We start from the raw sequence: 12,552 nt of genomic DNA on the forward strand, positions 1-12,552 counted from the left end.
ACTGGACCTTCTCAACCTCCACCTTGGACTACTTCTGAAATTTCACCAAGTCTTTCGTTCTTGCTGTGATTGCCTTTCAGTCACGGGCAGGATGACATCTTACCTGAGGATGGAGGTGGAAGAATGGACATTAGTATTTCGTGCAAGTTCCACATCTGGATGTACAAAAAGGATTTTAAATCGGCTGCTGAAGCAGCATTCAGCAAAGTGCAAGGCTTAGGCAACACCTACAAGATAAAAGTTTGCGGAGGGCAAAACTACCTCTGTGAACCGTGCCAACCTGCTAAGTCTATTCCCGAATAAAAGAGGGCCACAGGGCCAACGGCTAAACCGCGGCATACTAAGGGAGAGGCTGGCTTGGGGTGCATTCCTGAGTCCGCTCCTGTGACCCGCGGTCCCCGCAAACGGGACAAGGGGGCCGAAGGGCAGGGAGCGGGTGTCGGGGGAAAGGCTGGCAAAAGCCAGCGCCTGCCTCCCTGCCCTCCTCCCTCCCACCCCCCGCGTTGTACATCATTTCACACCATCACCACCACCGCGCCGACCCCCGCATCCCACGCCGCGGCGCGGCCCGGGGGGCGGAGCAGGTGCTGGGGTGTGTCGGGCAGCACCGCCCGCGCCTCCCCCCAGAAGGAGCCGCTCGGAGCGCAGGAGGAGGAGGAAGAGGAGGAGGAGGAGGCGGCGGCAGCGGGACGCACGGAGGCGGCCGGCCGGGCCATGCTGGAGGCGCGGCGGCACCTGGCGGGCGCGCAGAGCCGGCGGGCGGCGGGGCAGCCTTCTCGCCGCTGCTAGGGCGGCGGCAGCGGGAGCCGCGGCGGGGGCTGCGCTCGGCCGGGGGGGCCGCGCCGCTTCGGGAGGGACCTTTCGCATCACATCGCATCGCATCGCCGGGCGGAGGCGCCGCCGCCGCCCGCCGCCTCCTTCCTTCGGCAGAGGCGGCGCGGCCGCGGGAGGAAGAGGAGGATGAGCCGCGCGGTGGTGGCCTGGCTGGCGCTCTGCGGGAGCCTGGTGGCGCCGCGCCTCGCCCGAGGTGAGGGGACGGGGACCGGCGGGGACCGGGGGGTCGCGGTCGTGCGGGAGCTCTCACAAAGTCGGAGCCGAAGTGCGCGGGGGACCGAGGAGGCGCGACCGGCGGGCGGCTCCCAGCTGGATGCCTCTGTCTGGGCTTGCTTTTTTGTTTTCATGAAAAAAACCCAACAACTTATCTTTACATTTTAAATAGAAGCCGACGAAAGATCCATCCTCAGACACATTCTGTTTTGAAACTACACCTAATTAGAGGGGAAAGAAATGCCGTAAGAGCTTAAATGTAATCCAGATGAGCGGCTGAGAAGATTTAATAATATCCGCAGAGCTGTCCACATCTCCTTCTGCCCCCCCACCCACCCCAATCAGCGGTCTTCATTTTAATCTGAAGGCTGTTAGCTCAGAGCCGGAGATCCAGCTCCAGCAAACCGTTGAACAGTTTGCAAACACGTTCGGGGGCTTTAACATCTCGGCAGCGGTGAACGGCTCTTGTCAGGCGACCCTTTTCCTGCCTCCCTCTAACTAGGGCATCTTCATCTAAAACACCAACGGCGCCTTCCTTGTGTCTCATGCCACCTGCCCCCTTAAAAAAAAAAAAAAAAAGAAAAAAAGAAAAAAAAACGTACAGCCCTGCCCCAGAAAAATAACTTTAGAGCTCTTGGAGTTCTCTTTATTATTATTTAGAATAATCATTTAGCGCAGGCAAGATGGGTTTTTCTTCCTCGCATTAAAAAAGTTGCCGGCGCTCATCTTACTGAACGTCGTGATGTAGTGGGAGGGGGGGAAGACCGATTCTACAGCAGCAGCGTTTGTGCAGGCGAAGGGGCCGGGGGCGGCCGGGCTGCCCTGGGGGGAAGGTGGGAGTTCACCTGCCGCCCGTCCCGGTGCCGCTCGGTGCTCCCTCCCCGCCGAGGCAGCCGCAGCGCCGTCGGGGAAGGGGCTCAGCCCCCGGGACAGCTGTGGGTCCGCACCGCCAACACCCCCTCGCCCCGCAGCACGAAATCCCCGTCCCCTGTGGGGCCTTCACCCCCCCGGGCAGAGCCTTTTTGCCCTCTGCGAAGTCCAAACGTGCCTCTGTGCCGGGGCTGTTCCTGTCCCTCCCGCCGGCCTGGGGGGTACCTCTCGGGGTTGGAGACCTTCCCATCGTCCTAGTTGTATCTTCCAGAAGCTTAGTAGAACTGTTATCCTAATGAGTAACAGAATGTTTCCATTGACTTTTGGACCTGTTCTCGTCATTATTCACGTTTTTCATTTTCAAATGAAACCATTGTATCAGTAAAATTGAATATTTTATTAGATCTTAAATTATTCAGCACCGTGGATTCTCAAAATCCAGTAACATCCACACAGTTGCAGCAAGCATGTGATAGCTTATGCAATGTGTCCTTGTACCTGTGGTTTATGCCCGAAGTCTTTTGAGCAAAAGATACTATCTGCCACGAAGTCTGGACTTGTCTTAAATACTTTGCATTGGGCTTCTGTAGGACTTCTGATAGCTCACATCTGAAACATTTTTTCATTCAAGTCTATGGTCTTGCCATGTTTTTAAGGAACTTCAGAACAGAGAGAACTTCATAGATATTTCTTGTAAAAGTGAAATAGAAAGGAAAAAAAAATCAATTTACTCAATGATTGTTTAAGCTGTAATAGCTCAGTTAAAGGTTTGTCCTTGGCTTTCAACATGAAAGAGAAGAAAATTATACAGAGTCTTTCTTTTTTTTTTTTTTCTGAAACAAGAATAAAATGCTGTTTGACAGGTCTGATATACTGCGTTAATTTTGCTCTCAAAGTTATGATGACTCTAAGTAACTGGAACTCTTTAGAGACCAGGTTTTGAACAGTACAAAACTTTTTTATGCATTGTTTGAACATTACTTGCTGATTAGTCTATTTGCATAACGATGTATAATGAAAACCTATGTGAGCGTCATCTATGCAGTGTCCAGTTCTTCCCTGTCTTTTGGGGTAAATTCCAACTGCAGATCAAAGTTAAGTCATTACCAACCATTAAGTTCATTACCAACCTGCATTTCAAGTCCACTATTAAAGAAAAATGCCAACTGTTTTTTTACTGGACCTCTGAAAAGTAACGACGGAGATCAAAATCCCATTCATTCACCATATCTTACAAACCTCTCTTGCTTTTTGCATTTGGAAAACATATGTAGTATATCAGCAAGTTGTTTGGGTTTTCTTTTTGTTTGGATTTTTTTTTTTTTTTCTGAAAGAAAAAGGGCAAGAGAAGGGGGAGAAAGATTGAGAAATGATGATGATGATGATGATGAAATAGTTATCCCAAGAGAAAACATGAATTTTCTTCTTTGTGTCCAGTCTGATAAATTTGCAATCTCATGCACCATAACAGGAGTCTGATCTCCAGAGATATGTTTATATGCATGTATATGATGAAATTAGGCTTCAAGGGTGCAGTGACTTCTACTCCTTAGTTTGCAAGAAAGACGCAGATGCATTTTTAATAAGGAATGTCCTTTTATGCATATTTCAAAACAGTTCTAAGGTTTTACATTTGCTGTTGTTGCTGTTCCTTGGTCAGATTTGAAAGCGAGCCAATCTGATGTTCTGCCTTGTAGTGGGCAGAGAGTAACTACAAGAGTGAGTACAGAGGCTACAAGACATGTAATATAGGTTTCTGAGTCCCACTGTGTACTTTTTTAACAATAAATAAGTCATTACTTTTCATAATAGTTAGTGAAGATTGGGATCAAATTAAAGGAAAATACAAATTAAAACTGGTGGCTGTTTTAGCCCCCTGTTTACCTCATGGAATGGGGTAAGCTGATCAGCTGCACTGATGGTACTGTAAGTTCCTAGCAGTATATTCCATGTCTATGTTTTAAATGTCTTTGCAACAGGATCTTCAGAAGATTTACCATTTGCATTGTCTTTATTGTGAACTTACCCTTTAACCATATCACACTTTTGAGCTTAGCTTGTTGCTGAGTTTTTATGTATGGTTTGCCTAAAAATGGTATTTACATTACCAAAACCAGGCAAATCTAGTTTGTTATTTTATGACTGTGTCCTGTGAGCCTGAGCCTAAGTATTTTTGAACTTTCAAGGAACTGTTTCAAAGATGTTGATTTTTCTCCATTACAGTGGGAACCTTCACTCTTTCTGAGGCTTAGAAGTTTCTATAAAGCCTCTTTCTGCAGCTGGAATGAGCTGCAAGGGGTAAAAGCTCTGAAAAACAAGAGAGGTAAACTGTAGCTTTGTTCTCATGTAATTATACCAAAAGACTGAAAAGATCATAGGCACTTTTAAAGACCAAGGTTCTTCTGTTTTACCGAATGCCTTTGCATCTTTGGGCGGCATCTGCTTCTGTACAAACTGCTGACGGTGTGACCCTGCATAATGATTTTCACTGTTCTTTTAACAAATTACATTTGTATTCAAATTGATTTTCCATGACTGTTCATATAGCCTCCAGAAAGCATGTAGCAGATATACTATTGCATCCTGTACGTGTTTGGTCAGCCTAGGACAGAGTTTAATGTCAAGCCATGCATTGTTATAACTTGAATTAATGGTTCTGGTGGTATTCGTTGGGCTTTTTTAAGTGCCTGACTTTCAGTGCCCTTTATGTCATTATCCTTTATGTCTTTTTTCAAAGGATATACTTCATACAAGGTTGTGTATCGACAATAGAATAGTGAAAAGGGGCACTGTTTTATCTTCCCTCCTACACATTTTTCCAATTACTATCCAGTTAAAAATCAAAGAAATTATCCACTTTGGAAGTTATTTCAAAAGACAATCTCTTTTTGTTCAGAGATTGATTTTTATGCCTTGAATTAGCTGTTTATACAGCACATGTCCATACAGCAGCAGTAACAAACTCACAGCCTGGTATCCCTTCAACTTAAGTAATGATATCTCGAGAGGCAGCAAAGAGTCAGAAATAAATCTGTGGTATCCTCAGGTTTATAGTGAGGCACATAGATGTTAGCATGTTACTGTCTTATTTTTTTTTTTTTCAGGTTTTTACACAATTCAAACTTATGTAAACCACAGATCCAGGGGTATTTCTGAAAACTTAAGAGGATGATCAGCATTGTAATCATCACTTGTAATAAGTGGTATTGGGCTTTGTAGCATACTTGAAGCTTAGCTACTTTCAGTTTGAAAGAATACAGGCTGAACATCCAAACAGTGTTAATTTATTTCAGCTTTCAAAAAAGGTTCATGGTGAAAATAGGAGTTTACTTTTTCTTGGTCAGATGGTACACCAGAAAATAAAAGATGAGTTAAAAGACTCAAGCAAAAATAATGGTTGTAAGAACCTTAACATTTGCATATTTAAAAACCCTGGAAGATGTTGTCTCACATTGAAGGACCTACATACATTTTCCATTTAAAGGGAGGAAGTAGGGGGAGAGCCAACATCAGCCTAAATTAAATGTGTTACATCAGCTTGAGGAATAAGTGATTATGGATCTAGACTTCCTTCTTTATATGAAACTTAAATTGTGCAAGATCTTATCTTAGAGGGAGAGGTGTTCACTGTGTGTGGTGACAGAAGAGTATGGATAATTTTCTAACAACATGGTGTGTAGGGGGTAAAGCAGCTTCTGTGCCATCAGTATTGCAGAACCAGAGCGTGGACTTGTTCAAAAACAATAACTGCATATGTGGACCTGTATGCTGGATATTACCAAATGCAGGAGCTGAGCTAGCAGCTGAAGTGTCTCAGAGATTTGGAGGTGCAGAATTTTGTGCATGTCTTCATGATCTGGGATTTTATCAAATCTCAGTCTTGCTGTTGTGGGAATATACTTACAGGGTTTTTCTGTTTGTTTGTGTGGTATTTTTCCTCTTTAAACAGCAAGCTGTGTTACCTTTCATCACAGTGGGGGTGTTCTTCTATTTTAAGTTTTAAAAGCTGAGAAATGAAACAGACCGTGATTATCTAACAAAGTGTCTAGCTAATCTAGATAATAATTACAGGATGGGGTGTGTGAGTGAATGCGTTATCATATGAAACACACATGAAAACAACTTAATTTTACATATTATGTAGTGGTTATATACATGCAAAATATATTGTGGATATATCCACACTTGAGATAGTGTGCAGAAGAATTACGTTCACTTACGTGCCACACATCTGGTCTGTTACTTTCTAAAAGTTTGGGTAATGTTAGATAAGACTTGGTTGTTCCGTGAACTCAGGATCCAGATCTCTATTCTTCAAGTCAAAATTTGTTATATTCAATGAAAGCAGTGAACTTCTAAGGGTGTTTTTGAGACTCTGAATAGTATTCCTCACTCTGCTCCCTCCGATTTTTTAATAAGGGCAACATGTAGAAAAAGCTTTTTTATGACTATAAGTTTGCCAAAGTTGCTTGAAAATACAGAAGTAAGTATTCACTCGTCTGTGCCATTCAAATGGAGAATCCTGGAGTATCTTAACTATACCACTCGTGGCAGCAGAACATCAAATTTTCAGTTTTAGGAGTTAGGATTTTAACCATAATATTTAAAGCAGTAAACTAAAGCGTGCAGATGACAGCAGAGAGGAGCAGCAGGTGAATAAACAGGCTCAAGAAGATCTGCTCTCCTTCCGTGGAGCCTGGGCAGGAGCTTTGTACATCCTAATGGAAAACTGAAGGTCAAAAGCAAAAAAATGAGCAACTGCTTCAGTTTTGTGGATCATGTGTGAGCTTGGAGGCCACCCATGGAACAGGGAGGGGAGCTGGGCACTGTTGTCCTTCGTGGGAGGAGGTGGGAGTTTTGGTGTGGTGACCCCAGAGATCTGGAGGTGTAACCTGTCCAGCCCACGGTGTCTGCATCAGTGGTGACTCTTGGTTAAAGCTACTGAGAAACCTACCAGCTTAATATACTTGATCAGCACACTGCAATTCTGTACATTTCAACCAATAATCAGTCTTCCCTGTCATGCTCTGGTGTTTAGCTTGCTCACCTGGGGCATGGACAACATGGGTTCAAGTTGACTATTCAGTGGTTCAGACTATGGATTTAAATCTGAGAGTTTAATTTTTCTTTATTTTAATACAGAGCTTTTTCAGTGTTCTGCAAATAACCTTCTTCTTCCCGTCCCGGTCCCCCTGCAACTTATTTTTTCCTTAATTTTTTTCAGTTTTAAACAACACAAGGCATTTATACATAGCTGGATTGTGGTCCTACACTAGGATAAAGCTACAGTTTAGACACAAAGGGCTGGGTTTTTTATGCCTTTGTCTTTGAGTGTTCCCATGATAGTATCTTTTTGCAGAGACAAAAAAACCAGAACTAAAAGAGATGATTGGTTTGCCAATTCTTAGCTGCAGTAATTTTATTTGCCATGCTTCTATGTAGGGAGGCTGACAAATTTTCTACAAAAACTACTTTTTTCCTATCATTGTCAAGATGCTGTGTCAACCTATATAATTATGGAGAGCTGTGACAGCAGCGCGCAAATAACAGTAATTTCTACCATGTGATTACTCATGTCTTAGGTTTCTACAACACTGAAGCTACAACAGCCAATATGGGAAATAGTTCTGTATAAACTTATATACTCTACACGTGAGTGTGAAAAACAGAAAATAAAAGACTTTTGTTTTATTTTGCTTTTAACATTTATATGTTTCAGTCTGTCTCTCCTTCATGTACGACAACCTCTATCACTGCTGGATATCATTGCACACAACCAGCCCCTTTAATCCAGGCTTCTCTATTATTCTCTATTGCAATCCCATAGGCCATACTACTTTAATCTGTTTGCCGGTTTGTTTTGCTACTTAAGTATTATGTTTGCAGACAATGGCCTGTAGTCTGAGACTGTTTTTTTTTTCTTTTTACAGTTTAGGCTTTTGAAATAGAGACGGAGAAAATGTTATTGTCTATGTAACTTGTCAGATTCCTTACTTGTGTGAGGAATTGCACATGACTGCCTTACAAGGGCTTTTCTAGGTTAAAGATGAAGAGCTGGTAGCTGAGTGCTTTCAGATACTATTCTAGAACTATTTCAAAACCACTGAACATCCATTTGTTTGAACAATTTTAAGGAAAGATTAGATAAATACTGTGAATAGTGTACAGTGTAGATGAGGAAATTGTGTGCTGTTGTCATTGGAAGTAGCTAAAATGACCTCGTAGTTCTCTTTTGAGGTACTTCCGATATGTATTTCTTTAATGATGTTTTTGTTTAATTTCTTTGATGCCTTTTTTAGGGCTTAACTTCTGACCTCATACAAAATGATGCATCATTTATAGGTTGTCCTTCAGGATAAAGATCAACCTCTTTAGTAATACCTTTCATTTTCCTGGGTGTGATCAAGCCCATCCTGTTGTAACATCTTTATTCACAAGGCCCCTCTTTAACCCAGTATCCTTGTTCAGGTGCATGTGTCATTTTACAAACTTCTTTAAGAAATACTGTGTTTTCTAGTGTTGCACACTTAGACTCCGATTACCCACTTGCACATTTGCACTCTAGTTCCTTCTTATGGTGGTTTTAATTAACCCCAAAGTCTTCTTCAAATGTGAGTCTTGTAGTTCAGCTCATTATTAAACTCAGAGTGGCCAACTAGAGATCAACAAAAAATGGCAATTGAAGCCATGCTGGACACACTTGGGAATGTAGTCTCAGAGGTATATCTCTTCTTTTGTGAAATCTGTTAGAAAAAAAACAAAAACAAAACCAAAGCAACCTTCTGAGTAAGAACCCTGAAATCAGTTGGAGTAAAGTGTGGTTGAGTATATGTACTGGCTTAATATTAAGACTACACCTTTATTGCTTCACACAGCAAGAGAAGTTATTATTCTAGCATGCCTCAATATCCTTCAGTATAGTTGAATAATTACGTACTGATATGCATTTAAAATAATGAGTGTGAGTAAAAATAGAGTAGTAAAAGATACATCTCTGACCTGTGGGTCACAGCCTCTTGGCCACCTCAGTGGTGAAACAAGGGTCTTGTCTATAGGAAACTTCCTAAGTCTCCATAGTTTCTTACTGCTAAATAAGAGCTAAGATGAGCAACTATGCCATGTGATATTTGAGAGTATGGCCAAACCTTTCTAATTGCACTTTGCCACTGACTTTTCCCTGATTTCAGCACTGGTGATGGTTTTATGCAGAACAATAAAAAATGGCATTTCTGTGCTGTGCTAGTTTCTGGTAGCACAGCTTGTTGTCATGACTCAGGGCAGGACCAGGCAAGCCCCAGCACTAGTGCAACGAAGGACCATGGGAAGAGAGAAGGAGGAGTGAATGGCATGGGGCTGTTGGACACCAGATGTGTTCTCACCTGGTTCCTTCAGGAGGATGTTACAGATAGTCTTCTCGGTGAGAACTTATTTACTTTCTGCAAATAGATATGTTTCTGGACCTACCATTCCAGGTGCTTGCTGGCTCTTCATGTATGAATGTCCTGAGTCTGTTTGTCAGTGCCAAACAGGTGAACTTCAACCATTTCAAGCAGTGAGATAAGCTCACTCTTTACCCCACCCTACCCTAAGGCACTGAATGACACCTGTCTTGTGTATAGATATATATCGTCCACTATGGAAACCAGGTACAGAAACCAGGCCCATGAGGATGCAGTACAGGAAAGACATGGACCTGCTGGAAAAGGTCCAGAGGAGGCCACAAAAATGATCCAAGGACTGGAACAGCTCTGCTGGGAGTACAGGCTGAGAGAGTTGTGGTTGTTCAGCCTGGAGAAGAGAAGGCTCCGGTGAGACCTTATCGCAGCCTTTCCATACTTAAACGGTGCCTGTAAGAGAGATGTGGACGGACCATTTATCAGGGGCTGTTGTGATAGGACAGGAGGTGGTGGTTTCAAACTAAAGGAGGCAGATTCAGGCTGGACATGAGGAAGAAATTTTTTACAATGCCCATCATGAAACCACAGCCCAGGTTGGCCAGAGAGGTGGTGGATGCCCCATCCCTGGAGACATCCCAGGCCAGGATGGACGGGGCTCTGAGCAACCTGAGCTGGGTGAAGATGTCCCAGCTCATGGCAGGGGTTGGACTGGCTGAGCTTTGAAGATCACTTCCAATCCAAACTATTCTATGCATTGCATTCCTGTCTGCATTACCTTGGTGTGTCTGTAGGTTCTGTATTTCTCCTGCCATCTCCCAGTCCTGAGTATTTGCATCCTGGGGCCAATCAAGCATTGATTAACTAAACTATCCTTGTAGGTTATTTTGATGAGGACATATTATAGTGTTTTTCTTCCCTAATTATTTCATGCCAAATATTTATCTTATAGATAAAGATCAAACCTGGGTCATGCAAAACAGGCAAGGCTCAGAAGCTCCTCATGTCCTCTCAGTAGTGCTGGAGGAGATCTCTGTCTTATGAATTCTGTCCTGGCTTATTTCTGGACAAGTGAACTGCTTTAATACTACTGGTCAGTAGATGTGGTTCTGGCTTCTCCATTCAGACCAACTGAAGGTTGTGAAGGAAGAAAGAAGTCACCAAAATGAATGAGTAAAGTCACTACACGCTTCAGTTACTTCAGGAGGAAAAAGTGAAAACTCTTCAAAATGTTAATATAACATTTTTTGGTTATTTGATTCACAAGGACTTCATGTGTACGTGTGCATGCTGAATCTGGCAGCTGGATTCAGCTGGACAAAGCCCCATCTTTCAGCAAGTAAACAGCCTGATGAAGCAATATTGTGACCTTCCCAGGTGGCAGCGTCCCTTAAAGTCAGCTTCACGCATCGGTCCTATTGTAGCTGAGTCTCTTCCTCAGGTGTAACACTAGTGATTGACTAATTTTGACCAATAAGTCTGCCACTTGATTGGTTTTTTTTTGGTAATCGGTCTTCTCACAGAATCACAGATTATTATTATTTTTTTTTTAATTTCCTGAGAAAGCAATAAATAATTAAAAACAAATGTGTTGTTTTCTTTTCCAGCTATGAATTGCACTGTGAAATTGTACTTGTAGAAAAATCTGAACAGAGTTTTAAGTCCCAACTACATATTCCCTTTTAAGGCAGAGCAGGGAAGAAGAAATACCCCAAAACTGTACTCAGCTCCACTGGAATAAATGCCAGTCCGATTTAACTATAATCAGTATTCAGAACTGGACATTTTCTCTAGAGCAGCACTGTTTTCTGAGCTGAAGAACTGTAACAAGAAATACAGGAGGTTTTCTTCTTTTATGTTTTTGGAGATTCAGGAAGCTACTCTTTCACCTTATAAATGTTCTACTCTGGCAGATAATCATAATGTCTGTCATAGCAATCTTTTGTCTCCAGTGACACATCAAGCTTGTTTTGATTTGTTTTGTTTTGTTTTGTTTTGTTTTTCCCTTTTCTTTTTGAAGTGTGTGTACCTTCCAGATAATAAAAAGAGCATCCCTGTAGTCTGAGAACAAAGGTCAATAGATCACATAGAAAGGCTTCTACCTTTAAGAGGAATAATAAGATGTGATGAGTTATGTTTGCTAAAAGCTGTGATGTTAGGTCTCCTATACTGCAAGCTCCTACACTGTAACATTGCAGCTGCTTGCATATACATTTCATTGCGTGTGTGTGAGAAGTGCTAGCATACTGTTAATATTTACGCAAAGAGTTGCAGGGATCTGGCAAACAAGTAATCATCCGGAATTGCTGTTTCAGAAGAACTCTCAGTTAATGTTATTCAGTGTTCTCACTTTTTTACCGTATACGTAAGAGATTTTCATTTCTTTTCTGTTTTCAAAATGAGGTGTAAGAAGCTTTTAAAATTCAAATTGCAAATGCCCAGTCTGTTTACAGCGTGGTGTATGTATTCTATAATGTTTGGAGTAATTTTTAAAAGCCTTTAATGTAAGATATCTGAACAGATTTTCTGTAGAAAAAGCAGCTTCAGAAAGGGTATAGGTTTGTTCTGCCCCATTTTCTTGTTAAGATACAACAGTAAAATTACTGAAGATTTCAGACATATTACATCTGTTCTTTGAAACAGAACATCATAAAAGACATAAAATTACTGTTCTAGTACATTACAAGCTGTAGTGTATATCTGCTGAAATTGGCTTTATAGAAGGTTCTTCTAAGTTGACGTAGTTTAGAAATAAAATACTAACTTCTTTTGGATCATACCCTACCTGAGCAGTGGAGTAACTCTGTCAACTCTGCTCTTAAGCCACACAAGCTTTGCCTAGAGTTCAGGCTTAGCGAAGCAGCCTGAAGACCACAGATGGACATCACTCTACTGGTGACCAATCAAGGAGTCCTATGTCATGTACTATTGCTGTCTGGGTAGAAAGGAAGAATATTTAGTCCTGATGTTCTTTAAAGTGTAATAGATCCTCTGTTTTTCTGGTGGAATTGAAGAATTGTATCTGTATGGAGTTGGTGCTATATTGCCAGTGTTCCTGAAGCAATATAGATGTGTCACCACATGATCCCACTGGAGCTCATGGGTAGTCTGAGTATAAATGGCAGTGGCATGAATTGTAAGAGGAATGGATTAGCTGGGGATGACGAGGCATTACTCTACTATTGTGCAATTTTTGTGGTGGCTTTTGGCATTTTCTAACAGAAGTACTAGCACAGGATGG

General features: G+C 42.2%; 1 protein-coding gene across 1 annotated transcript in view; it reads left to right on the top strand.

Annotated features, from left to right (window-relative positions):
- Positions 1-960: 960 nt before the first annotated feature.
- Positions 961-12,552, top strand: part of EDIL3 (EGF like repeats and discoidin domains 3) — a gene marked incomplete at both ends in the record, with an annotated part of 256,953 nt that continues 245,361 nt past the window's right edge. Inside the window, one exon of the mRNA XM_080362067.1 lies at positions 961-1,027. Within this exon, the coding sequence (XP_080218193.1) occupies positions 961-1,027 (67 nt within the window). The remainder of the gene's footprint in view (positions 1,028-12,552) is intronic.

The sequence above is a fragment of the Nesoenas mayeri genome (genome assembly GCF_963082525.1).
Source record: "Nesoenas mayeri genome assembly, chromosome: Z".
In the NCBI taxonomy this organism is placed as follows: Eukaryota; Metazoa; Chordata; class Aves; order Columbiformes; family Columbidae; genus Nesoenas; species Nesoenas mayeri.